The 25,983-nt window shown below is 48.2% G+C and overlaps 1 protein-coding gene and 1 long non-coding RNA gene across 16 annotated transcripts; one reads left to right on the forward strand and one right to left on the reverse strand.

Moving 5' to 3' along the window:
- Positions 1 to 1,859: 1,859 nt before the first annotated feature.
- LOC119138036 (calcium/calmodulin-dependent protein kinase type II subunit gamma) lies at positions 1,860 to 24,481 on the reverse strand. 15 transcript variants are annotated; one of them, XM_037277719.1, is made up of 23 exons: positions 24,242 to 24,480; positions 22,394 to 22,488; positions 18,163 to 18,222; positions 17,201 to 17,255; positions 16,995 to 17,060; positions 15,969 to 16,041; positions 14,778 to 14,880; positions 14,070 to 14,153; positions 13,608 to 13,702; positions 13,188 to 13,310; positions 12,990 to 13,073; positions 12,626 to 12,668; positions 11,929 to 11,991; positions 9,289 to 9,329; positions 8,701 to 8,784; positions 7,529 to 7,573; positions 7,398 to 7,443; positions 7,151 to 7,231; positions 5,258 to 5,407; positions 4,597 to 4,672; positions 4,419 to 4,513; positions 3,978 to 4,214; positions 1,860 to 3,656 (listed from the first exon to the last, which is right to left on the reverse strand). In XM_037277719.1, exons 1-22 carry the CDS (start codon positions 24,304 to 24,306, stop codon positions 3,982 to 3,984), a joined length of 1,860 nt encoding a protein of 619 aa, XP_037133614.1. In that variant the 5' UTR covers positions 24,307 to 24,480; the 3' UTR covers positions 1,860 to 3,656; positions 3,978 to 3,981. The 15 variants fall into 15 exon arrangements, with proteins under 15 accessions (XP_037133614.1, XP_037133613.1, XP_037133615.1 ...); XM_037277718.1 differs by having other exon boundaries at positions 7,389 to 7,443; XM_037277720.1 differs by lacking the exon at positions 11,929 to 11,991 and having other exon boundaries at positions 7,389 to 7,443.
- On the forward strand, positions 15,407 to 19,738 carry LOC119138041. Its single transcript, XR_005101074.1, has 2 exons — positions 15,407 to 15,903; positions 19,314 to 19,738. It is a non-coding gene; the product is annotated as an uncharacterized LOC119138041 (long non-coding RNA).
- Positions 24,482 to 25,983: the final 1,502 nt, after the last annotated feature.

The raw sequence follows: 25,983 nt of genomic DNA on the forward strand, positions 1-25,983 counted from the left end.
TTTTTCAACCAATAGTTGAACTATTTCTGTTGCAGTTTCTCGGTTTCCCAATCAGCGACCTTTCCCTGACTTGGAGTTCACTGCGAGCTAACCAGAGCGCGTCCCAGCAGACTTCATTGACTTTGGGTGTCTTTGAGAGAGGAAAAAAAAAAGCGCCGTGGCTCATTAATCACGGACGCCAGATGAACCAGGGGGAGCTGTCCTACATCGCTTGGACCGCTGTCATAAATAACATCTTTATATAAAAAAAAAAAAAAAAAGCCCGCCCCATTACTCAAGATCTGAGAAGAGGAGCAGCGAGTGATGAACAAACTGTCAGTGGTTGAGGCCTCACAGGGGTTATTTAAGGGGATTAGTTGTTGTTTTGCAGTCTTTCAGTATTAATTTATGGGGAAAAAGGATTTTTGTAATTACTGAGGTTATGGCTGCATGGTGACTTAATGGTTAGCTTGCGGTGTAAGCCCTGTCTCTTCAAAGCTAATAGGTAAGCAGAGCTGCATTAGCATTAGTTTCTGGTCGAACGTTCGGCCAAGATGTAGACTTGGTGGGTATTTGTCTTTGGTGATGTCATGCGCCACACAGCTACATTATTTGACAAGTGCTTGGTGAAGAAATGCTGCATGTGACAATGCTATTAAATGTCTATTAGCGCTCTCTAAGTGCGTGTCTGAGGATGTAAAAATAATTCAATAATTCCCGATCATTTGACAAAAGCATGTCAAAGGCATTGTGATTGAAAAGAAGAAGCAAAGGCAGCGCAAATGAGGCGGGCGGGTCCGGAGCGGGGTGCTGAAATAGTATTTTTATTAAATACTTTCAAGATCCAAGTCTGAAGAATAACAAAGCTAGGATGAAGACCAACTAACACTCAGACAAACACTTTATAGTCGTCAATTCAAATGGTTGTTATTTCATTGTACATCATGATCATGCAAAAAAAAAAAAAAAAAAAGTCCAGCGTCCGCGTGAAGGCTGGGTAAGGTAAGGTAAGGAAAGGTAAGGTAAGGGTGGCGGGGAGGGTGGAAGGGCAAAGGGAGAAAATAAGCGCAGCCCAAATATCATACCATAAACAACGCAGGGGGAAAAAACATCGAGGGCCTCATACCAAGCGTCGGCTCCGGCATCCTTTTTTTACCTTTGTTTTTTTTCTTTTTGATTTAAAAAAAAAAAGTTTATTTATCATGTCACCTAGTCAACATTTGAGATGGAGGAAATCTCAAAAGATGCAAGTATCGTCATAATATTATTAACACTAGTAGAGCTCCGTCCTCATTCAGGTAGGTACATGGTAGAAATGCGTAACTGAAACATGCATAATAGTAACTAGTGCTCTTGCTCGCTCTCTCTTTTAGAGACTCCCCCACCCGTCCAGAACAGAGCAGGCACAATTCTTTTTAAAACCACCAGAGGTCGTTTTTCTCGGTTGCAATCGTAATGAAATACGTGCATGTGTGTGAGTATGTCGCAATCACTTCCTAGCCCAACTTCCTGCGGGTCGCGTGCAGAACTCCAGCTTGGCAACTTGGCAATTAAAAAAAAAAAAAAAAAGACAAAAAATTGACAGCCACTGACAAAACATTGCCAAGAGAATGGAGGCAACATCAAAGTTCAGGAGGGGCAGACAAGTGCTAAGCTTGAGGAGGGGGGGGGGGGAAGAGCACACAACATTGTGGGCTGGGATGCCGATCATACAACATTGTGGGGCGAGTGCAAATCACACCAAATAATGAGGCGGTGTCCATCACAATGTTCCGGCGCGGTTTGGAGGACAACACTGTGGGAATGGAACACATCACATTGTGGAGTGGGTGCTGATCAAAACTTTTTGGGCCAGTGTGTATCACAACATTTTGGACTGGTTTGGATGACAACACTGTGGAGTGTGCGCACCTAACGCAGTTGGGTGGGTGCAGATCACGCAACATTGTAGGGCGGATAACAATCACAACATTATTGGACGGGAGGAGACTAAAGCAGTGGACCACAACATTATGGGTTAGGTACAGATCACCAAAAAAAAAGTGTGGGACAGATGGGAGGATTATACAAGATTGTGGGAGTGTAGATTACACAACACTGTGGGACAAGTGAAGATCACAAAATTATGGGATGGCTGGGGATCACGCAACATTGTAGGGGGGGGGGGTTAGAAGACCACAATGTTTTGGGGTGAAGTGGAACACAATGTGATGATGGGAGCAGTCAAGATTACACAAGATACTTTGGTGGCTGAAGATCACACAAGATTGTGAGGCGTGTGCAGATTACAACATTAAGTGTTGGATGGGGATCACAACATTGTGGGGTGAGCTCAAATCACACAAGATTTTTTGGTGGTGTGGCTCACAACAGTGGGGTGATGAAAACATTGCAGTGGGTGGGGGGGGCCACACTACAGAGTGGTGCAGGTGCAAATCAAACAACATTCAGTTGTGGGGCGGATACGTCAAACAGCACCAGGCGTGCGCGTTATGACGTTTAAAAAGTGGTAGGACACAAAACTTTGGGCCGCCCAAAACAGAAAAAAAAAAAAAATGTTGAATGGAAACCTGCAAACTCGAAGAAACTGCTGAGGTGCACAGGATGCATGTACATATGATACACATTTCTACATACATCTATACACACACTGTATTTACACAGTGAAAAGGAACAAACCAGGCCCAACAGGAAAATAACAGACCGGAAGGCGAAGGACGGACGAGGCGGTCAGGGCGCGCATGCGATCGCCTCATGCGAGGCAGTCCCTTTCTCAGCGGCGCCCTCTATCTGCCGCATTATCAAACCCATCCACCCCATTGCGGCATACGGACAAGACAGGACAAATTCACGATAAAAATCCCTCTTCTGATTTCTTTTTCCCTTCTAATAAGCACTTTTTAAAAAGTAGCCAGTCAGACAAACACAACAGGACAAAAAATAAAACGAGGCTCGTCACAGAACTCTTAAAACAACACGAGCTTAAATCGGCTTTCCAAAGTGTGGGGGTGAGAAAACGGTCAAAACACGCAAAACGCCTAAAGTTCTACACTTTGGTGCTTCATGATATCAAGTTTCGTCGTCACCCTCTCAGACTCGTCCACACGCTCCCCCGTTCCCTTTCATAAGCCACAAGTGCTTTTTACGCCGCGACAAAATCCAACGTCTCCGCTTCTCCCTCATTACACAGACGAGATAAATGCTTGCTGGGGTTTTGGTGGGTTTCTGGAACATCTAAGTCATAATTTACATAGTATATTCATAACTCATACTCATAAACTGTCACAAGTGTAAGTCGCCTCCTCCCCCGCGACGCCTCGTTCGGCGCGGGCGGGGCTGAACAAAGATGGCCGCCGAGGGGAGGCGCGAGAGGGCAAAGACACGCCCTCCGCGGTCAGGCGGGCGCCAAGATGCATGCATCACATCCCACGTGGGAGGAGGGGGCGGGCGGCAGGGGGGGCCGGGCGTTGTCTTGTGCTCGGCCGGCGCCCCCCCGCGGGGTCAAAGGAGGACACCGGGGGGTTGGTTGGTGGTCGCGGAGAGGGATGCCGTCTGGCCCGGCCGGGCTCCTGGCGCTAGCCGATCCACGCGGGGGCGTTGGGGCCCCCCAAACACACTCGCCGGAAAAAAACTGCCCCCCAAAACGCCTCCACCGGCACAGTGGAGGCTCAGGACCACTGAGGGGACAAACGACACCGGGACGCAACGTCACCATGAAATCTTTAAGAAAAATTTAATCAACGGATATCAATTGGGAGGGACACTGTCATTTAAGTTGACAGCAGACGGCGGTATGATGTCATTAAGGCCGCCCCGGGGATGAAAATAAATAAAAAGGCAAATGTTTTTCTGCTTAATTCATGTTTTGACTTGACTTACCCTTGCGTGAAAAGCTTCAAATAAAGATGTGCACATTGAAAATGCCACCCAGTTTTGACATCTTGGTTCCCTTGTAAGTGGAGCCAGGTAACGTGGAGGCGTGGTCCCATGAGGCTTACCTGATCACTGTAGTGGCGCGGCGGGCGCTCCCGAGCAGTGGAAGTGAACGTTGAGCCACTTGCTGTCGCGGCGGTGCCACACGCGGGTCTCCTCCGATTGGCTGGAGCGCGGGCGGCCGCCCGAGTCCACGAACTGCGTGAGGCGGATGTACGCGATGCACGCCGCGTCCTCGCCGATCAGGTGCACGTGCGGGTTGAGCAGGGTGGTGTGCACCGGCTTGTTGTTCTTGCTCAGCACTGCGCTCATGCGGACAGACGGGGATCGAACACGCGGCAGGGTCGTTAGTGCTGCTCTCAACTAGTGACTGCTAAACCTAAAGGACATTTCGAAAGACTAAATCCCAAGAGGAGCTTCCCCCCCCCCCCAATATTATTATAATACGAATGCACAGTCAGGGTTTCAAAAAATTGTTTTGATAAAATGTATGCATGTGACCTCACAGTTTTCAAAGTAGAACTTGTGGAAGTCCATGCCCTCCACCAGGTTTCCCAGAGCCTCGGGTTCGAAGGAAGTGAGCCCGGGATCACAAATCCTCCTGCGCAGGGAATGACCAAAGCAAAGAGGTGTGCGAATTAAGAGACGGTAAGTAGTAAAGCCACAGAGCGCGCTGTCACTTACGTGTAGGCGTCAAAGTCGCCATTGTTGATGGCTTCAATCAGCTGCTCAGTGATCTTGATGATCTCCTGCTTGCGGCCTGAGGACGCAGGGGTGGACAGGCTGGGTGACAAATGCTAACCAAGCAAAAACAAGTTTGCCGCTTGTCTCGAAAACAACGCGAGACAAGTGTCAACTGAACTCGCTCTCTGCAATATCCCGTCTGGCAGACGATCGCCAGCAGGCCTCCAGCTGCAAAGGGCGCCACCGTACATCACAACTATACTCACGCAAAGGCGGTGGGAACCAGTCGGGAAATGCACAAAAGTATTTGGACACGACTCATTGTCAAGTTGAACATGCAGTCCTCCCACAAATAAACTGAATCGATCATTTCAGACAAGTGTATTCTTCACAATTCATAGGATCAGTCGGCCAGCGTTCATGTTTCAATCAAGCTAGCAAAGGGGAAGAAATTTCAATCCTGTGTTGGTTTGGAATTAGGGTTAGGATTTTTAAATATGCTTTCAAGTCGGGGTTAAGGCATTTTCAGACTGCACTTGTTTCAAAGCATGAAGTGGTTGGTGAGCATTACAATGGCCAGCAGGGGGTGGAGTTAGTAAGTGGCGGGAGAGGTAGACAGACGGGTGGTCGACCGGTTGGTTAGTGTCTGATGTGCTCTTACTCTGCTTAACGTTGCTTTGAGCAGCGGCAGAGTTGTTGCCCCCTACTGGAGCGACGATGGTGGCGGCGGCGGCGGCGGGCGCGCAGGACAGTTCAGAGTCGCTGTTGCCCGTGCTGTTCCAAGCCATGCGCTTTACGTCATGCGGTGGTACTGAAACAAACAATGGATGGTCAACACCCACACATGCATGGAAGGACAGACACTGGGGAGAGGTCATGGAAATCATCCAAATGCTCATCCCATGCAGTTAAGAGCAAGACCCAGATTTGTTCGAAAACGAGCAGGTCACCAGGAGAAACATTTGTTCTGTCCATTTTCAATTGGCAATTAAAAAAAAAAAAAAAGACAAAGTGAATCTTGCTTTTAAACTTTGATTATGACAAGTTTTTAATTTGCCAATTGAAAGAACAAATGATAGATAGATTCAAGGGGAGAGGGAGGGCAAGATGGCAGCTGGTAGCAGGATGAGTGCGGCTCCGATTATGACGTGCGAGTCATGCAACTGCTGGCCCTGCGCACTCTGCTCTTAATGCTTGCATCGACGCAACAGTGTCCTCTGAGGAGAAAGGACAGAAGGCGACGTCGGCGTTGCCTGCGGGTAAGGGTGGGGTGGGGTGAGGGGGACGATCGTGCAGCTTTTTCTGACAAGACGGGGGAAGATTAGGAGGGAGCTCTTAGAATACAATAGAGGTGGGTTACAAGATTAAGGCTACATCCTAAGATAATGCCCATGCAGCAGGTGGCGCTGTCAACCACAAGGTCGTTACATTAAAACCAAATGCAAATCGGCAAAATGTGCCTTCAGTGACCTCTTTTAACTTTCACTTCAGTACATTATGTCGTTTATAAATAATACAGAGTAGCAAATCACTGCAATAGGCTACGGCTCCCTCGAAAACCTACAGCAGTTAGCAATGCGATGTGAAGTCCGCCTAGCAACAAGTGAGCAGGAAATAGTATTGCAGGTACGTATCATCCCGAAAATAAAATACAACAAACACAAATATAGAAAGGAATCAGACATGTTTGGGGTATAAAGTGTAAGAAAGAGTGAGTGTGAAAAGATTCACAAGCACGTGGGTGCAAGGGGAGCGAGGGCGTCGTCCAGCTGGAGCTGTCACATTAGGAACAAGAGGGGAAAATGCAGGGATAACACAACACACACACACACTCAAAACACACACACTTCAGGGTTCCCACAGTGGCCCTGATGGCTTCAATTGCTTTGTGCCTGGAGTGTATGCCAAAGCTGAGAGTACTCACTATTCTAGGGGGGCTCAACACAAGTTAGGGTCCCAACATTTTTTTTTTTTTTCCATATAATTTTCAAGGAGCCAGAGTTGGTCAGGATGACATTTCATGACACGATTTGGGAACACGCTGACACCGCCGGAGCGGCTCCGGCCTCGGCTGGAAGATCCAATTATTGTAGTCCACGCAGCGGCATCGCACAAGTGAGGGGAAAGTGAACTCGGCTATTAAAGCCAGTCTGTACATTTGGCCTTGATCAAATCCAAATTATTAACCGGCGGATTAAGCTGGGTGAGGACTGACATCTGTGCTTGGCATCCAAATTGTCGACTGACTGTCAGCCTCATCCGGTTTACTCAACCGTCGCATTCATTTTGTACGGAATCACGAAAGCCGAGACAAAAGAAATTGATCACAGGGTTGTCCGAAGCGTAAAATGTATCAAAACAAAAACGCCATAACAGTGGGAACCCGCAGCTTGGCGGGTGAGTGAGTGAATGTGCACGAAATCGCTGCTGGTGACCGCAGGAAGAAGTGACAGTGTTGGGTGGGAGGTTTTAAGGTTTAAGTTAAGGGGAGGGCAGGGGGGGGGTCTTGCTTGTTAGCTCCACCAGAAAGCTTCCTGTTTTAAAGCAAACTTACTGGCAGGTGAGCTTTGAGGTGAGGGCAGAAGTGGGGGCATCTCCTCGGTGGCGCTGCTCAGACTCAGCGCTGAACTGTCGGCTAGAACACACACAAACGCGCGCACATGTGCGTACGGACGCAGCCAGACACACAACATGTACAGAGACACGATCAAGAGCGTGTCTCCCCGAAAGAACCGTGCCTCGATGGATGGGAGAGCAAATCAAAGAGAGTCAAAAAGCAAAAAAGGGAGTACCTTGCTTACCTTTCATTTCTTCCTCGTCGTTGGTGGCGTTGCTCTCCGTTGACCCCTGAAGTAACGTCAAAAAAAAAATACGGTTATAACTGCAACCGGTTCCAGGTGACAAGCATCTGTGTTTTCAGCTTGCATCTCACCTTGATGCCATCGGGAGGGTTGTGGACCACCGTGCTTTGAGATTCCTACCACGCAAAACAAAGTCATTCATGCTGATACGCTAGGCAACAAAAGTTTGCTTCATTTACAATATCCAAAATGAAACTGCTAGCATACATGAACACATGTACTGTTAGAGCCCTTAAGCTAACTGCCAGCTACTCCCCCCAAAAAGTCCCTACATCGTAGCAACACAACAGTCAGGTTTAGCAGGTTACTGAGAGGAAGAATGCTAGGCAAGCACCGAAATGTGGAAGATGACGTTAGCAGATGCTTAGGAAAGGGTTATTTATCAAACTGGATAGAATGCGCTACTTGGCAAACTGATCGGGCTCACGTTGTAGAATAAAAATAAGCTGGGCGTGGCGAGTTGAACCCAGTGACGTCAAAACGAGGTGAACATGTGCATCCTGACATTTAAATGTCATCAGTATCCCATCATGGAAAGAAAGTAATGGTAATGCTATTCTTCTGGATGACTTGATAGATAATTCCAACAAATTCTTCCCAGAGGAGTTGGAGCCAGGTGGCCTATGACGTTTTTCTATGTCCTAACAGGTCACCATTAGATTCAACATACATTTTTTTTCTTTGCTGGTGGAAGTCTACAGGGAACAGTCAGGCCTACTTGGAATGTTGCCCAGCCAAAGTTTGCCTCAGGTCGGATGCATATGCTCACCAACTCCTTTCCAATTTTTAGTTGGCCCCCTCCTCCCATCCCTGAGTGCTTGGAGGAGCTTCAGGGCCAACGCTCGGGCCTAGTCGGAATGTTGCCCGTACAAGAGCTGCACGCGCTGACCAAGTATTTTCCAATCTCTGGTTCTTCTTCACCTTTCTTGCTGATCTCCCCCTGTACTACACTTTTATTCATCATACGCATCATTAAACGTGAGCGCTGTGGAAGGGGGAAAAAAAAAGAAAGACTCACAAAAAAATAAATAAAAATAGCGCTTTAAGATTTGTCTGTATTTTGAATTCAGGAAGCACATGCGCACCTCAGCGGGGGAGCCTATGGAGGACGCGTGCAACACTTTCTAAATGGTGGCTGAACAGGGACGACAATCACAAACACGATGACAATGGCGCTCAAACATCTACTGGGGGTTGGTGTTAAAATGCAGGGACCAACAAGACTGCGACGGGCCTACTGTACCATCTGGGCGTTGGTTGCCATGTTGCTGTCTTTCAGGGCATTGATGGCGCTCACTATACTGTTCTTACTGTTGTTGGTGGAAGGCTGGGACAAGAACGCAAACACTTAAAGTGAACACACACAGATTAGAATGGTGCTCCTTTTAGGAAATGGAGGGCTAATGTTAGTCAAGGCTGGCGAGCTGTTGAGAGCTAACAGGGCAAATGAGCGGGTGAGTGCCACAGAATGGCCTTTAGATCATCCTTTTTACTGCCTCAATAACTCTCTATGCTTCGACCACTTAACTGCACAGAGACCCCAGGGGCAGGAAGAGGAGGACGAGAGGTAGGCAGGAGGAGGGAATGATGCGTAATAGTGGACAAAGATGGATTTCTTGAAAGAGAAGCGGTGAAAAAGCTTCCGAAAAAATATGAATATTTAAAAAAAAAAAAAAAGACTAGATTGATACATCAAAGGGGTAGGAAAAAAAAAAATCCAGTTTTGGGACACGAAGCATTTTCAGGAGTCCACTTAAAATGAGTGGACACGCGAGCTAAAAACAGGAACAGGAACAATCGACTCAATAAGAATAATTCAAAGGATTCTTACCTTAGCAGAGTCGGATTTCTTGTTGAGTAAACTTTTGCATGCTGCAAAAAGGAGAAAAGGGGGAAAAAAAGAGAAGGATAGAAAGGGAGAGAAACGGGCAGAAAAATTGAGTTTCATATTTGGCCATGGACTGAACGGTCGACAGGATGATGTCACCCATGTGGAACCTACAAAACGTGTCGACCGGGCGGATTTTTTTTCCCCCCCCTTCAGCTACATAAATTGGCTAACCTCTTTTCAATCCATTCCCATCATAATCCATTCATTGTCAGCTGGGGATACGAGAAGAAACCCGAGCGCAGTGTAAACTTCCTGAATCCATTTCCTGTCTGGAAGGAAGGACCCCAGCACAACTAAAAGGAAAGCCGTGAGCTGGCTTAATGTATAATCATCGATTTCTCTTAAAGGGCCCTGGTCACCTTTCAACCGACACAATGTTAAAATACACACCCAAATAAAAAATAAAAAAAACAATCTTGTGTTTCTTACCTTCCAGAAGAAAAAGTAAGGAAGGGGGGGAGGGGGGGGTGGACACAGCAGAACAAAGATAAGGGGCACAGAGTTGAACGATGGCAAAAAAAAGAAAAAGGCAAGTCATGCTTTGTATTCTTAGCTGCTTTTAAATTGTCTTTATCTGAACCTTGCCATGCAGCAAGCACAGAAAAACATTCCTGATAACCAGGGTCAGGGCATTCTTCAGCCATCCGGGGCCCCCCCTTCACCCTCGCCAAAGTTAAGAAGGCGGCGGCGGCGAAGGGTGGACGGGATGGTTTTAACACATCAGCAAAGATATTGCCTCCGGAGAACATTCCATAAAACACACGGGAACCTCTAAACGTCAAATGTCCCAAAAGTAGCGCAGGTGGAATGACTCTCGCTCTCGCTTTGATTTAGTCAATGTGAAATACAAACCGGCTAACGGGTATTCTGTTGAATTAGTAGCGAGTTAAAAAATTTCCCACCAAATAAGTCAAATTAGACGAGGATTACGTTTGCGGCGTCTCGAACTGATTGCATTTGACCTTAAAGGTTCCGCAGGTACCGCGCATGCGAGAAGCAGCAAGGCAAAACACTCCTGCATGGAACATAATACACACTCGTGTGGCATTGAGGCAAAAAATAAATAATAATAATTAAGGCAACATGATGCTCAAGCTGTCACACCCTGCGTCTGCAAAAAGGGGGTGCAAGGAAGCAGTTTAGAGTATCAGTGATGTATATCACAGTGATGAGTGATAGCATCCGTGGGGAAGGAAATGCAAGAGCTAAACAACAGGAGAGCTCATGTCAAACTTGATATTGAGGAGGGGAAAAAAAAAAACAACAACTTACAAAACTTGGTCCAGGGAGCCCGCAAACCTTTAAAGGGCTGCACAGCTGACAACCAAACCTTCACAAGCACCCGCTAGAATCTCAGCGCACCATTCAGACATTTCCCAAAGCCGCACCTGCACTTGCCTCCCTTTTTGAATCCGCCTTCATACGCACTCTGATTCATGCAGTGTAGAGCAGAGCAGACCCTCCCGTGTGGCAGACAACGATGACGGAGAACCCGCTGCGCTCTACACTGTTCCTGCGCTCAAATCTAATGGAGCCACCATCGGAATCGCCGACCTTCAGCGCACATTCCCACCCGGCGGGATGAGAGCTGTCTGATTTTAGTACTCGACGATTCAAGACAATCCATGCCGTTGTGTGTAGTCCATGTTGGGTTGCAGTTGGGCATGAATGAATCACATTCAGCCCAAGATTGAAGCATTCCTTCATGGCGGCATGTGGGGCAAGTACTAAAAACAGACCACAGGAGGGGGGGAAAGGGTGGGGGAACAAGAGAATCATCCGGAAGCCCGTCTTCCGTCTGACTTCCCCAGAAACCCCTTCCCCCTTTCCGTCATCCACGTCTTATCCCTCCCCAGGAAAACCCAGGTCCGACGATGGCAGCACGCCAACCCAGCTCTTGCCGGCCCCCTGCAGTTTCAGTTACCCGCCCCCAGGATACATCGCCCCTCCTCATCCCCTCCCGCCCCCGAGGTCTGGGGGTCAGCAGGAGGTCGGAATGGAGCTTGTCAGATGTGGTGACATGGCTCGTTTCTGGGGATGGAATTGGTGTGGTGGGAAAGGGGCGGGAGTGGGGGGGTGAGGAGGCAGAGACTGAGAGGTGAGGCGAGTTGTCGATGTGGAAAAAAAAGAAAAAAAAAGGAAAGTGCTCTAGAGGTGAACTGATGAGCAATAAATGTGTTTTTGTCGCATTAAATCAAACTGGATAACCATTTGATTGCGGAAAGGGCATCTGCATGTTTTAAAAAAAGTCACTTTTAAAGGCCTTGCACTTATCAAATGTGACATTTGGAGAGGGCCATATGGCTTCAATCATCTAACACACATCTCAATGAATTAGAATCTCCACGACACTGAACCAATATTCTAATTTATTGAGATGCACATATGCGTGGATACTTTTCATGTGTAGACGAGCTTAATGTTTGCGCATGCAGATGTGTGGTCCTGAAGATGCCAGCGGAGGGTGAAGCCCCATGCACCAGCCCCATGAAACAAACCAAAACAAAGTGTGCGTGTGTCTGTGTGAGTGAGTGAGTGAGTTTAGAGAGGAGGTGGATGGGCGTGTCTTCTGGGACGTACCTTCCTGAGCCAGTGAGGCAGTGGAGGAGGCGGCAGCAGCAGAGTTGGTATGCTGCCGGCCCACTATTGGACGAGAAACGCTACAGTTGGGAGGGGCTATGAAAATTATACTTTTTGACCGTGGGGGGGCCTAGGAAGCCACGGGGGGCGCGTGGATTCAAGCCCGACTACATCACCGTCGCTGGATAGATGTGGACTTGGACTGAAAGCAAAAAAGATGTGCACCCCGTGGATTCCTAGGCCCGGAGTCGAAATGTTCCCCATGGAATAAATAAAAGGCCCCAAATCAAGCCATCCTCAGCGGCAGGCTCAGATAAAAATCCTAATCTTGTTTTTATGGCATCACACTCGTCCCTATGTATATACATTAAAAACAAAACAAACAAAAAAAAAGATTATCTAGACTATCTCGCAAACATGCAAATTCTCCACAGGCAGCAGAGAAAAGGGACACACACACACACTCACTCACACACACACACACAAAGGGAGAAACATATTAGCATGGCCAAAGATACAAGTGGTGTCCACATACAGTCAATAACACGATATGTCTACTACCATACGTTATGTTTATACATTAGTGTGTGCATGTGTGTGTTAGGGAGGGAGGGAGGGAGGTGGGGGGTGAGGAGGACTCCGACTATCCAACTCTCCTTGCTCTGCGTGGGGAGCAGAGGGCGAAGGGCACACCCACCTGAGAAGTTTCTGGACACCAGCATGGTGGTGAGGATGGCTCCCTGCAGGAGAAGGAAGAGGCGAGGGAGGACATTAAAAGCAGCCGATGCTTCTTCTCCTTCCTACCTCTCTGTGTTCCATTTCCAAATGTGACTCGGGACGCTTATGTGATTAAAGTGACTACCGCGGCGGCTTTGAAATGTTTTTAGATGCGCTGGATTTGTTCAAAGCTGCCTCGGTGGCGTACCAACTTCTAGCTGAGTCAAATGAACTTTGTTCGGGATATATTGTGAAGTGAAACGCTAAATAAAGACAGACAATTACAGATGACTGTGGGCCATATTTTAAGTCATCATGAAGAATGCAAAATAGAGCAAGTGTACCTTGAGTTTTCGGCGAGCGTTAAACTTGCGGAGGCACTCGACAGTTTCCTGTCTGTGCATCATGGATGCCACTGTGGAGCGGTGCTGCAAAGGTGGAGCAAGAAAAAAAGATTACGCATACAACAAGGCTGTTAAAAAAATCTTGGGCATCCATTCAGACATTTTATTTCGAAGAGCGGGTGATTCAGAGTTACTTACGCAGACCCACGGGTGCTTGAGAGCCTGCTCGGCAGTGATTCTCTTGGCCGGGTTGATGGTCAACATCTGGTTGATCAGGTTCTTGGCCTCGGGGGTCACTGTGTCCCACTCGGGAGAAGGAAACTAAAAAGAATGACAAGTGGTTACTAATAACCGATGCAATGTGTATTTGTGAATTTATATACATTCAAATGTATAGAATTTAAATTGAGTGCGCATTGTGGGGGGATCTTTTTTTTTTTTTTTAGACAGAGCGAGCGACCACACACGCCTCTGCAATGCGTCAGGGAGGCTGACTGGATCAATAGCTTTGGACCAATGCTCAATTGGACACTATTAAACATTCCAAAAATGCTTAGCAAAGCCCTGCACTGCACCCGCGCAACGTCTCCCCCGTTACACACGACGGCGGACACTTACGTCGTAGGCTCCGGCTTTGATCTGCTGATATAACTTGTGCTGATCCTCATCCCAGAATGGAGGATAACCAACTAACAAGATATAGAGAATAACACCTGACAGAAAACGGAGAAGCACTGTTAGATGCAATCCCTTCATTTGATTAAAGACACTTGATCAATAAGTCCCTAAAAGAGCGGCGCGATAAATAACAGTCATTTACACCAAAATCTATTGCGGTAACTAAAAGTGACAATTCCACTCGTGAATTGTGGCCGCTAAAAGGGAATGAAATTGATAGATGGAATTTAAAAGTAATGCATTCATTGCTAGTAGCATAGATCACAGAGTAAGTAAGCGTGCGCTTGTTGTTGGGCTGGATTGGTGACTGGTCGCATGCTGTCCCCATTTAACGTCATCGGAGCAAGCAAACCATCTTGTCGCTGCAAAATTAAAAGCCATTACTCATGGAAGACGACTCACCGCAAGCCCATATGTCCACGGGCTTGCCGTAGGGGTCCTTCCGAAGGACTTCCGGAGACAGATAGCCAGGCGTGCCCGCAAAGCCTGCCAGACAGGGGGAAAAGAAAAAATGTCAGCGGACACAACGAAGCAAGATCTTTTTATTGCTCATCAAGAATATTTTACTGTGCTTATCTGAGGAGCGAGAGGGGGGGGAGGGTCGTACTACCTCGCTGACCCTCCCGGAATCTAAAGCAAGGCCAGATTATGACGGCGCCGAGTCACAAGCGAACGCCCGTTAATCATCTGGCTTGTGCTTAAAAGTCAGCCAAATGCTGGCCGCTCGGCCCCGCGCCAAGACACAGTGAACTGAGCGTGAACTGGAATCAGTGTGTGTGTGCACGCGTGAAGAAACAAACTTTCACACCAATTTGCTCACACCAAGTTTTGATCAAATGCTCCTCGTGCAACGCGGTCACCGGGGCCCTCGTTGGCATTTAAATCTCCTGACTAGACTGCAACTTATCATACGACTTGTAAATATACAACTTATTTATTCATTTTTTTACTTTACATGTCATTTAAATGGAACACATATTCAACCAGGATGAATCCATTTGCATCTTTTATGAAAATGTGTTCACGTGTGTCTTGAACAATACTGGGCAAGCTTGTTTTTTTTGATGCCCCGCATTGCCGAGATGAGCGTTTCCGTTTGTGCTTTCTCACCAAACCAAGCCTGCTGGTCTCCCTGCACCTCAATAGCCAGGCCGAAGTCTGCCAGCTTCACTGCAGCTCCCTTCATCTTACTGGCCAACAACAGGTTCTCAGGCTGGGGAAGGAGCACACAGACACACACACACATGGTGAAGCAGAATGCGGGACAGAAGATCAAGACTGTGAGAGACAGCAAGTGACAGCCGCTCTCCACCGAAGCCATTTTTCAAACATATTTGATGAATTCAATGTGGCTCGTGTGTGTGTGTGTGTGTGCGTGTGTGTGTTGGGGGCGGTAAAGGTGCGAGAGCGCGCAAGAAAAAAGGGTGGGCACGAGCGGAGAGCGGACGGGTGGGTTGAGAATCTCCACAGCAGCAGCCGCAACAGCAGCCTTATATGGATGTGAGCCCGTCGCCATAGAAACCACCGGGGAGTTATTTAGGCAGCGCCGTAGACGGCATGCTAAATGGAAAGTGTACTTAGCGAGAGGCGGCGAGTGTGGCGGCGCTCTAAATGGCCGTTGTTTGGGCAGGAGGACATAAAGGGCCTGCGGTAAAAGCCCACTCAGGATAAAAGGCCAACAAATCAGACGACCAGACCGCATTGGGATAATAGCGTTGCGCTCCAAGGGGAGGAAAAAAAAAAATCACTTTTTTTAACCGCAAAATTATTATTATTTTAACGATCCTTACTCGAGGCCACGTTGTCATCATCGTCTCAAAGTAGGTTGACAGGCAAAAGGAGCCGTGTAAGTCAATCAGCACGCCGACGAGACACTAAGCCCCTCCCCCCCGCTCACTCCGCGGGTGGCGTGATGTCATTCGAGTTGTCCTGGCAACTTCAGGGGTTCATCTATATCGCCAGCACCCACCCACGTCAGTGTAATGTGTGTATGTGTGTCCTTGTTTTTTTCCTTGCCATAGGTGACACACACACACGCATGCACACACACATGCGCGCTAGTCACGTGGCCATGACTCATCAACTGAGAGAACAAATATGGAGGATGAACCAGCGGATGCGAAAGGGAAGAAGAAGAAAAAGCAGGACGGGGAAAAAAAAAAAAAAGACGAGCCATAGAAAGCGAGCGATGGAGCAACCGGGAGCCATCTGTGTGTTGCCATGGCCACGAGCAGAGGTGTGTGTGCATGTGCGTGCGTGTGTAAGAGAGTGCGGTTGTCACGGAAACGGGCAGCCACTCACCTTGAGGTCTCTGTGCACAATATCATGCTGGTGGATATGATTGACACTCTCCAAGATCTGACTAATGCAATGACTGTGGGGGGAGGGGGTGGGGGGGGAAAGGGCCAAAGAGACACGTTAGATGCGGTAAAACAAAAATGTTCATCTCACAGATGCATGACTTCGCATTTGTCAAATATTCAAAGAAATCGAAGAATGGGAGTTTTCACTCGCGCAACTGCGGGCGCAATGAACCATAATGGGCCGCAACGTTAATGGCGGTAATGCGCATGAAATCATGTCCAAACGCAAGAAGAAAGAGTGCACTCTGCACTAAGTTGCGTAACGAGCCTTTAGCAAACAAGGCGTTCTCCCTCGGAGACATAACACAGGCGCTGCAGTTTAAACAATCGATACTCCCGGAACGCGTGTGGGAAGCCATCTTAATAACGGGGGCGTCCGCGCAAGCTGCCGTTATTCCGCGTTTTCACACTCGCCTCGTGAGGACAAAAAAGAAAGAAAAAAGAAAGAAAAAAAATCCCTCTGGCCAGCAGCCCCGATCGCCTTATTACGACCGCCCTACGCGGATTGCAGTGTCAGGCCTCGGCGAGTCCCCGTGCTCCGGGCTCGTGTTTGTGTCACGTCTCTGTAAAAGGTCAGCGTCGGCAAGGTCGCCGGAGAACAGCGGCTCAGGCCTAATTCGAATGTAAGAGGGTGCGGGGGGGAGGAGGGTTGTATCTTAAACTCCCTACTGGTGTGCAGGGACACACAAAAAGCGCTAATCGGGTTGTCCAGCAAACTCTCTAAGCTGCGCACCACCCAGACAGCGGGAGAGGAAACTCGAGGAGTTAAATGTCAACCAAAATGGCAGGAAAGCGTGGCGAAATATATTCAAGGCGGCCAGCGCGCGCGAACAGGGTGGCCCCGGGCCGGCCTCGGAAACGCCTCATTTGTCATCGTGAATGGCGACGTTGAATTTACAAGGCCTATAAAAGAGAGGCGGGCATGAAATATAAATGACGCCATTGATGAAGCGCGCGTGCGTACCTGGCGTCGGCCTCGCTGTAGTACTCCCTGGCTACGATATCTTCAAAAAGCTCCCCTCCTGTCACCCTGGGGGGGGGAGTAGAGGGGGCGAGGGGGAAGGTTAGCAGGGAGAGCGTGCGCTTAGCATACACAAACAAGCCGCAGTCACGCGCATGGACAAAATGTCAACGTGTGTGCGCGGGTGTGTGTATTCACAATATACTCACAGGTCAAAGACGAGGTAATGAAAGCCCTCTTCTGAAATGCTGTCATGCAGTCGCACTGAAAGACACATGCAGGGCGACTGTTATGTTCACACTTGTGGATTAGCACAATTCACACTTCGAGAGGAGACACTATTATTCGTACACGGGTTCCACACAATAAATTGTCTGTAACAACAAAACTTCCTTAAATTAGGACTTGTACTTTTGACTCCAGTCAAGCGGGTAAAACATTCTCTGTAGGGTTTAAGTCTGGACACAGACTTAGCATGTTACAGACTTCAAACCTGATGAACGTCTTTGTGGTTTTGGCAGCTTGCCCCTTGAGTCGTTACAGAGCTTGCTTATTCGATTTTGTTCCAAGTGCTTAGCACGTTTGCCGTGTCAACTTCCTCCTCTTTCACTGCGCTGCTATGACGTCGCTGGTACAGCTCCCGCCATCCAAGCTGAAATTGTGTGAAGTGGGTATCGTTCAAGCCACACGCAGCCATCCGACAGCCAGGCCGAGACATGGCGGAGGGCTTGTGTCAGCCTATCGAGGCTTTTGGTTACGTAAAAAAAAATATCACTTGTATAATATGGCCAAGTAGGATGGCTGGCCCCGCGGCGAGAAACTAGAGTGGCTGCTCATTCCTTCTCCTCCTCCATCTTCTCGCTCCTTCCTCCATCTGTCTCCTTCTCCTCGCTCGCGTCTCTCCATCTGTCTCTTTCTTGTGCCCTCTTTTGTCCTAACTTTCGACGCAGCCGTGCCAAAATGTGTCAAAACCGAGAGTGAAAGAGCAAAAATCCATCGAGCGAAAACAGGAAAGGAGGACAAAAAAAAAAAGTGGGACACGAGGACGTGAGCGACAAGCGCCACCAGAAAGGTGTCATTGATTTAGTCATTTCCTCCTTCCTTGCCCTTTTAACATCTCCATTAGAGGCGAGGCGTCTATTTGGTGTGCGAGTCACTGGAGCAAACTCACCGATGTTGGGGTGTTTGAGGAGGCGGCAGATGCGAGCCTCGCGCTCCAGCTTCTGGTGGTCTGAGGAGACAAGATGGAGGGTTTTACTTCACACAATCTCATCGACTGTTAAAATACTATTAAACAAATAAACATCAGATGAGATGATATTACTTGTGACATATTTCACGTGCGTAAAGGCAAATATTGCAGATAATTAATATTGCAATCATGCAGCTGAGGAAAAGGTGCACTGAAGCGGAGGTTTGAACGTGCGCTCTCATTTAAGCTCATTTAACGCTAAGTGGAAATTAATGAGGGCGTGTACCGTCCCCATGTGGAATATTGCTGTGTTTGCACTTTTTGGATGGGAAGGCGCGCACACATAGGCTTAAGGATTTTACAGATTTTGCTCTATGTTTGTATGTTGTATGAACATGAGCACAATAAATCCTTACTAATTCGCAAAACTCCTTTCACATTTTTTTCGATGTTCGGAAAGGACTATCATGACATCTGCAGGACTGTGATCAAGCATGCTGCGGGCGTGACAAAAGAATTAAAGGTGAAGGTGGGACTGCATCAGGGAACCCCTCTGAGCCCCTTCCACTTTGATAGTCGAACAAATGGCATTAATAATTCACAATATAAGGGGGCGTGTCCATGACTTGAGATTTTCTTTGCTATTCCTGTAAGGTGCCTGTCGAGGGCTCACTGTACACGAGTTTTTTTTAAATGACCTCCTGCCTGTGACGGCTTGAGATGTTACCACTAAAACATGTAGCGACGGGTGACCGGGGGTAACCGGATCCGGTATGAGTCAGAGTAGGCGTGTGCATGTTATACGCTGCAGCTAAATGTGCCCCTCCAAGGCCTCCGCACACAAATATTTGCATTCGCTTCTTGTCAGGCGTTCACTTTCGTACGCCAAGTCGATCACCTGAACCGATTGCGGGGGAGACAACAAGCATATTTAAAGGGGCGCAATAAGAGCGGTGTGGTATGAAAAATAAAAAATAAAACAAGAGCCACTCCTCCGCACTCTCCAGCTGTCATGTGGCTTCTTTGTTTCGCTTCGTCCGACCTGTTGCTGTGTCGGAGAGCTTTTAAAGCCGCAGTCTGTTATTTCGAAGCTGTCTCTCTTTTTTTTTCTTTGCCTTCCTCCCCGCAAGGTGTAGATTTCCAGAGATGGAGGGAGAGACCCGAAGCGCCGCCTAATTACACCGCTGACGCAGGACGCCGAGACCGACAGCGAGAAGGAGGGAGGATTACACGCAGCGTCCATTTGCTAGAAGAGGATCACACGCTCCCCTGAGTGTGTGTGTGTGTGTGTGTGTGTGTCCCGCGTGGTGCAGTGTCATTGCAGCATTCACTAATTCATTCAATCTCCCCTATTTGTTGTGTGTGTGTGTGGGGGGGTAAAAGATGGGGAAAAGAGAGGGATGGAGGGTAATTACACTGGCACTTCCTGCTGCTCTCTAATTGGCCATCTGCGATGCCAGGGGGCGGGCCCCGCAGCCATCTTACATCACGGACAATCGGAGGCGCCCGATTTACTTTTGAGCAAAAATTGTGTAAATGATTCTGGCAAATATTTTTTAAAAATTCCCCATATACCATAATTATTTCGGAAACACGCAAACATCTGAATCATTTTTGGGATTTTACTGGATTGTGAAGCTGCGCCAAACATGGAAATGATGTGCCTCCCTGAATGCCTTTAGTCAGAAAGCGCTCACAGAAAGTACAGAGAAAAAAATATCTTGAGTCTTTAACAGCACTTCCTTTCTGTTTCCATCGCTTCCGTTTGCCTCGCTGCTCAGCCCCCCCCCTTCCTCTCCTCAGATTACTGCAGTGTTTACCAGAGCTTTGAGAGACTTACCCACCAGGCCACGCGTGAGGTCACACTTGCCCCATCAGGCTAAAAAAAAGAAAAACCAAAAAAAAAAAACCCTACCAGTCAAATCCTCATGCAGAGCCTGCCTGGGAGTCACTAGTACATGTTGTGTTTGCCGTAGTGCGTGTAGGTGCATGTCACTGCAGCCGCACACGCTGCGTTGCTATGTGTGTGTATGCATGTGTGTCGGTTTCTCCACTTGACTCTATTGTGTGTCCCGCTTCACCTTGATGTCCCACTGCGACGAGCCAATGATCTGCCCTTTCTAAACCACTCTCACCAGACAAAATATTAGGTGCACCAGCATCATTGAATGAGGACCAAAATATTTGATAAATCAATTAATAATAGGGTGAAACCTCCAACAACCATTGGAAAACAAAACATCTCACTTTCATGAGCCTGTTGTCTATGGCTTTGTGTTACGTTAGCATTAAGCTAACAATCTCTCGCGAAATGAAATCACATGGTCTGGTTAAACATTTGTTTTCAAATACACGCTGTTTAGTTCATTTGGTTTTACAGTACGCTTTAACTGGGAGTGGCGAACAGCTTGAAGCAAGCACACTTTTCTTCTTATTTGCAGAACTGTGCAAGTGAGAGCGACAAGGAGCACTGTTAACTCTAAATGTGCATAATGCCCGTGAGGCAAAACTATCCCCTGTTGACTGAGCATACTAATGACATGACAACTTTTACATTTCTACTTTGACTAGCAAGGGAGTATTTCCGATACTAGCTTTATGGTGACAGTGAAAATAACTTACTACTCAACAAGCAGCAGTTTTGCAGATAGTAAACGATTCTTCAATAAAGAGCCTTCAAGCTGTTTAATGCCACTGCCAGTTAAAGCTTAGCGTCAAACCAAACCTAAATAAAGACGATGATTAGGTTGTATAGATAAAACAACCACAAAGCTTTGCCTTAGGCAAGTTGACTTAGCTTTATGCAAACAATTTAAACAAGATTTTATTTTAAGGCCATATCGCCCAGCCTCGCACCAAGATGGCCGTCGCTGGACGCCAGAGATGGAACAGTAACTGTGGCGACATGCACGCGGAGATGCATGCTATATTCGTGTTACTTCACGCGCACACATACCGTCAGACGACGGGAGGGCAAACGGGGAGGCGCCTATGGAATCTGTGGGGTCTTAGTGTTTGACGAGATACATTTAGCATAAGTGGATTAGCCTCAATCCCCCTTTTACAGCAAGACAAGAGAGAGGCCACGAGGAAGACAAGTGAACGACGGACTTGATGAGAACAAAGGGAGACGTGCGTCTGTGTGTTAATGCTCGCAAGAAGCCTAATTGGGTGGTGGTGGGTTGGGGGGGGCAATTAGGTTTGCCAGGGGAGGTGCCACACAAGTCCGCGTCACACTTACAGCATGGCAGCAGCAGGCGTGTGTGCACGCACGTGGGCGTGGAGCTGCGCGGCGATGCGGCGGCATATAAAATTCAGGCCCCGAGAGCTGCAGTGCTACGCAAAGACGCCACAGCAACAATTACATTGATTCACATCCTGCCCCTCCGCCGCTACCGCTGCGGTTTTTTATTTCATCCTCGCAAGCCCTGTCGACAACACACACACACACACAAGACCTTGTGATTGAATTGGATATCGCCTCGGAATTATGGACACAAGCGCGCTGCGTTGAAACATGCGGCACTCACTGGACACTTCATTAGGTACACCTGCACCACCTTAATGGCACCCTCATCTGTTCTGAATGACACGGTCAGCGAGCTAACGACGTTTGAACGGACTAAGCAAAATATTCAAATTCTTTGTGGCGTGATGCAATGCAGTCAAAGTGCAGTCTGCCTGTTCAAAACAAGTAAATCTAAACAAAAAAACAAGACCGCGAGAGTCACAATGCCGTTTTGTATTGGTGTGCATCCCTCCAATAAAAGACTATTTGATACGCATCTCGATGCAGGCAGTGCGACACGATTTAAGGACAGAACATTTCCAACCGGAATGATCTGAGTGGATTCAGTGAAATTACAGTTAAAACCGATTCCATATGGCTGAAGCTTTCTTTTATAATCATTCAAATATATTTCATTTGGGCCAATTAGCGAATCGGGCTCCTGACATCTCTCACTAGGTCACACCCCTTAAAGGCACATCCAACACACAAATACTGTACATGCTGGCACATTGGCACGTTTTCGCATTTAACAAACCAATATGCGTGAAACAAGGGATTATATTTAAAAAAAAAAAACATCTTTAAGAGCTTGAGTTCTAATTCAAGGAGGATTAATCGGGCTTGAATGCACCGTTGAAAGTCGACAAACAGAGCAAAGATGTAATGCGTGTGTTTCTGTGCGAGTGTGTGTTAGCATACCTCGTGCAGATAGCTTCTTGGTGTTGATGATTTTGGCGGCGTATTCCTGCCCGGAGGATTTCTTGACACATCGGCGCACCACTGAAAAAGCTCCCCTATGAAAACAAGACCACAGTGTTATGAAATAGGCACTTCACAATAGACTCGACGAACCAAAACTTCCTAAAAGCCGAAACAATTGCAATTATAGCTTTTATCTATCAGGTCCACATGCAAAATTCAGTTCTGGGCTGCTTTATCAGGGTTAAAAAGAATTACGCTGCTAACCTTGAGTTAACATCCCAAGCTTGGTGAACTCTCAACATAAGGACAGCAAAAACTAGTATGAAAACTTTAACATCGGATCTAGGAACTTTTGGAGGGACATTGCATTTTAACTTTCAAGGTTTTTCCTGGCTCAAATTTGATCATACCAAACTGTAGACAGTCGAAGGGCTGTCGTTGAGCTTAAGTCAGGATTTAACCACTCCGCACCATGCCGCCGCCATGAAATGAACCGGACCTCTCATGGACGAGCAAATACTAATCTTCCATAGACACGCAACTACAATGCTACGATGGAATTACATTTGTCACAATCATACTGCCCAATGTTTATTCTCCACACGAACCCCAGATGGAAACTGCACCCCCCGCCCCCCTCACGGTCTACCACAATTCTGCGCCATCATTTTCCGAGCACTATCATCTCCTGCGCAAGCACTCTGTTGCAGGGGAGGGGGCTTCGGGCGACCTGTCACTCCATGAAAGCGTCCACCACTGCCACCGCCGCCGCCACACTCAACTCCCCCGCCACCGCCACCAGCACTCTCCTCTTGCTTTCAATTATTTAGCAGCAAATGAAAGGTGACGGCTGACAAGAGGCCCCACGTGAAACAAGTTGATGATAATGACAGATGGCGGAAAAGATGCTTTAGGGTTAAAAAAAAAACAGTGGTCAGTGTTAAAGGAGAGCCACTATAGGAGATCTGCAAAGACATGGCTGATGCTGCCTTTTTAGGGAAGGGTGGTGATGATGATGTGGAAGAGGATGATGATGATGAAACAGCAGCAGTTGTGATGTCGTCATCAAAATACCGAGAAAACGCGCGTCACCACTTCTTAACGTGCGCGTGATTATTAGCTCCAATTTTAAAAAGTGAGGGAGAGAGGGAGGCACTGTGATGTGTTCACAGACCTGCGCCAGGGGGGGGGAACAGCTGGTGCGCGGGGCGTTACGGCGCAAACATTAATACAAGCGGCCGGGACCGCATGACTTCCTCATTAGGTGATCCAGGGCTATGTAACGTTACTCAACACGGGAGCACAAATCATCTGCAGCTGCTCATTGGGGGTGGGTGGGTAGTGGTGGTCTGGGTGGGGGGGGGCAGAAGAAGAGATCGGCCTTGCGAGTACAGCCTCCGGACGAGGGAGCCCGCGCGGAGCTGTCAAAAAGAAGCCTTGGGCCAGGGGTGGGGGTAAAAGGGGGAGGGGGGGGGTTGTCAGCGGCTGAAGGGGGCTCCGCGAGGGCACAAAATGGTGGTTGAGTCTATGTTCACGAACCAACATTCGGGGGCGTTTAAAATTTTGAAGAGGGGCTAACGCGGCTAGTGGAGCACCGCGATAGCGGCGGGGCTGGTGACCGAACACAAGCGCTCTCGAGCGGCTAGCCCGTCTAGCTGCAGCCATTAGCGGGGGCGGACAAGCGAGCGAGCGCGACATATTGCAAAAGCCCCGGAGGTCCCTCCCGAAGCTACCCGAAAACGTTGGCCTGCAAGCCGGCCAGCCTTGCATTACAGTGAGACGAGGTTGTTGCAGGGGTGGGGGAGACTGGAAGACGAACACGGTGCATTTGTGTGTGCCGCTTACTTCCCGAGCTCCTCGTACAGCTGGTACTCGTCAGTAAACCGGGTGGACGTTCCGGTGGTCGCCATGGTTGGTGCCGTGAGGGGCAAGCCCAAGCCTCGGGGGAAGGGGGTGGGGGTTCGACGGCGGCTGGCTCTCCGTGCGGTGGTCCGACAGAGGGGTGCGTAGCCTAGCTTTCCGACACAAGCGAAGTGACAGGCAGGCAAGTCTGAGGAGCAGAGCCCTGCACACACAGAAAGGGAGGGGCTATTGAGAGGAGGAGTGACGCGAGTTGCGCGTGTGAGCCGAGCGGAGGAGTTCTCGCGAGATGTGCTGAAATGACCCCCCCAACCCAAAAAATAAACTGTGAACATGTGTAAGGCTTGGTTCTTTGCTTTATTAATACGGAGAATCGACTATTTTATTTAATGCTGACATATCACGAATACTACAAAGAGACGAATGTTCACACTGACATTAAAAAGAAATCTGTATGCAAGTTGAGAGACAAGCATTCACACTAAATGAGTGGGAAACCTAATTTGAATGAATGCGGAGAGACATTCATATGAATTTTGATTCCTTTTAAAATAATTTGAACATTTTGAGGCACTAGCATAACAATCGCACCAATTTTATTTGGGTATAAAAATGGTTGAATGTTGCAAGACAAATGTTCAGTCTCATGTTAATGCTTGTAAAAGCAGGTGAATGCCGAGACAAGCAGTCACACTCTTGCTCATGTATGTTATAAATGCTGAGAGGTAAACTTTTACCATAATGCTAATGCTTATAAAGGTAGTTGAATGCTGAGAGACAACCATTCACACATTTCCTGAGTGTCCAACTGTTCTCTGTCACACTTGACTGCAGCAGCAAGGCGGCCTCCTGCTCAAACACACATCCGCACACACACATTGCATAAGTATAGGCGGATAGAGATACACACAGCATGGATCAATATTGATTAATGCAGGTCTTGCTCTGAACATAGTTGCCCTTTTCCAAGTCATTGACTTTGCTTTTGCATATGGTTCTGTGTCAGTCAGGGAGGGGAAGTAGGGGGCAAAGTTGGGGTAGCAAGCTAGCAACACGCAAATGGGCTGCAGCACCGTGAGCTGGCCGGCTCTAAAAGACGCCGTCGCGCGCTGACAGAGTGCCTTGCTAAATGTTTAATGTGGCGTGAGCGGGAGGCCATTGCTGGCCAGGGTGGGTGGGGCTGTGGAGCTCTGGAGGGGGATCATGATGCCCCGCAACTCACATGCTTCGCTGCTTATAGTGCAGCATGCAGTGTCCATTTTGGCTCTAGTTACCAACTACCCCTCCCTTCTGACTTTTGGAGACTTGTGGTTCCTCCATCTAACGTCGAGCGAGGCTGAGGCATGCAGTGTGTGGTCGTCGATCGCGAACAAAGGGCTGAGGAGTTGAGCATTATGTAACAGCGTGTGGAGGCTGAGGAGGTGGCGGAAGAGGAGGCGAGGCGGCCGGGTTCGCACGTAGGAAAAGGAGGGCAGGAGCGAGGCCATCAGCCTACGTTTTCTGCGCGCAGCTCATTTGTCTTCACGCACATACACAGCCGCGTGCGAGAGAGTCGGTCTTCTTTTCTGCATCGCGCGCACGCAGATAGCACTTCAGATTTGAACTTTTCCATGTTGCGGCTTTTCTTTTTGTGTTTGCATGCTGACAAGCCTCGGGAAAAAAAAAAAATCAGCATTTTGCTCTTTTTCAGAGTGCTGAGCAGGCACACAGAGGATGCTCGCACGTTG

The sequence above is a fragment of the Syngnathus acus genome, chromosome 19, assembly GCF_901709675.1.
Source record: "Syngnathus acus chromosome 19, fSynAcu1.2, whole genome shotgun sequence".
NCBI classification, from domain to species: Eukaryota; Metazoa; Chordata; class Actinopteri; order Syngnathiformes; family Syngnathidae; genus Syngnathus; species Syngnathus acus.

Excerpts from the sequence above, each read along its gene's own strand:
- LOC119138036 (XM_037277718.1), bottom strand. The coding sequence starts at position 24,306 with ATGGCGACCACCGGAACGTCCACCCGGTTTACTGACGAGTACCAGCTG. Across the intron at positions 13,074-13,187 it reads TCAAGCACCCGTGGGTCTGC|CACCGCTCCACAGTGGCATC; the intron begins GTAAGTAACTCT and ends CCACCTTTGCAG. Across the intron at positions 4,673-5,257 it reads TCAAAGCAACGTTAAGCAGA|GCCGCAAGCAGGAGATCATC; the intron begins GTAAGAGCACAT and ends CTGCGTCCTCAG.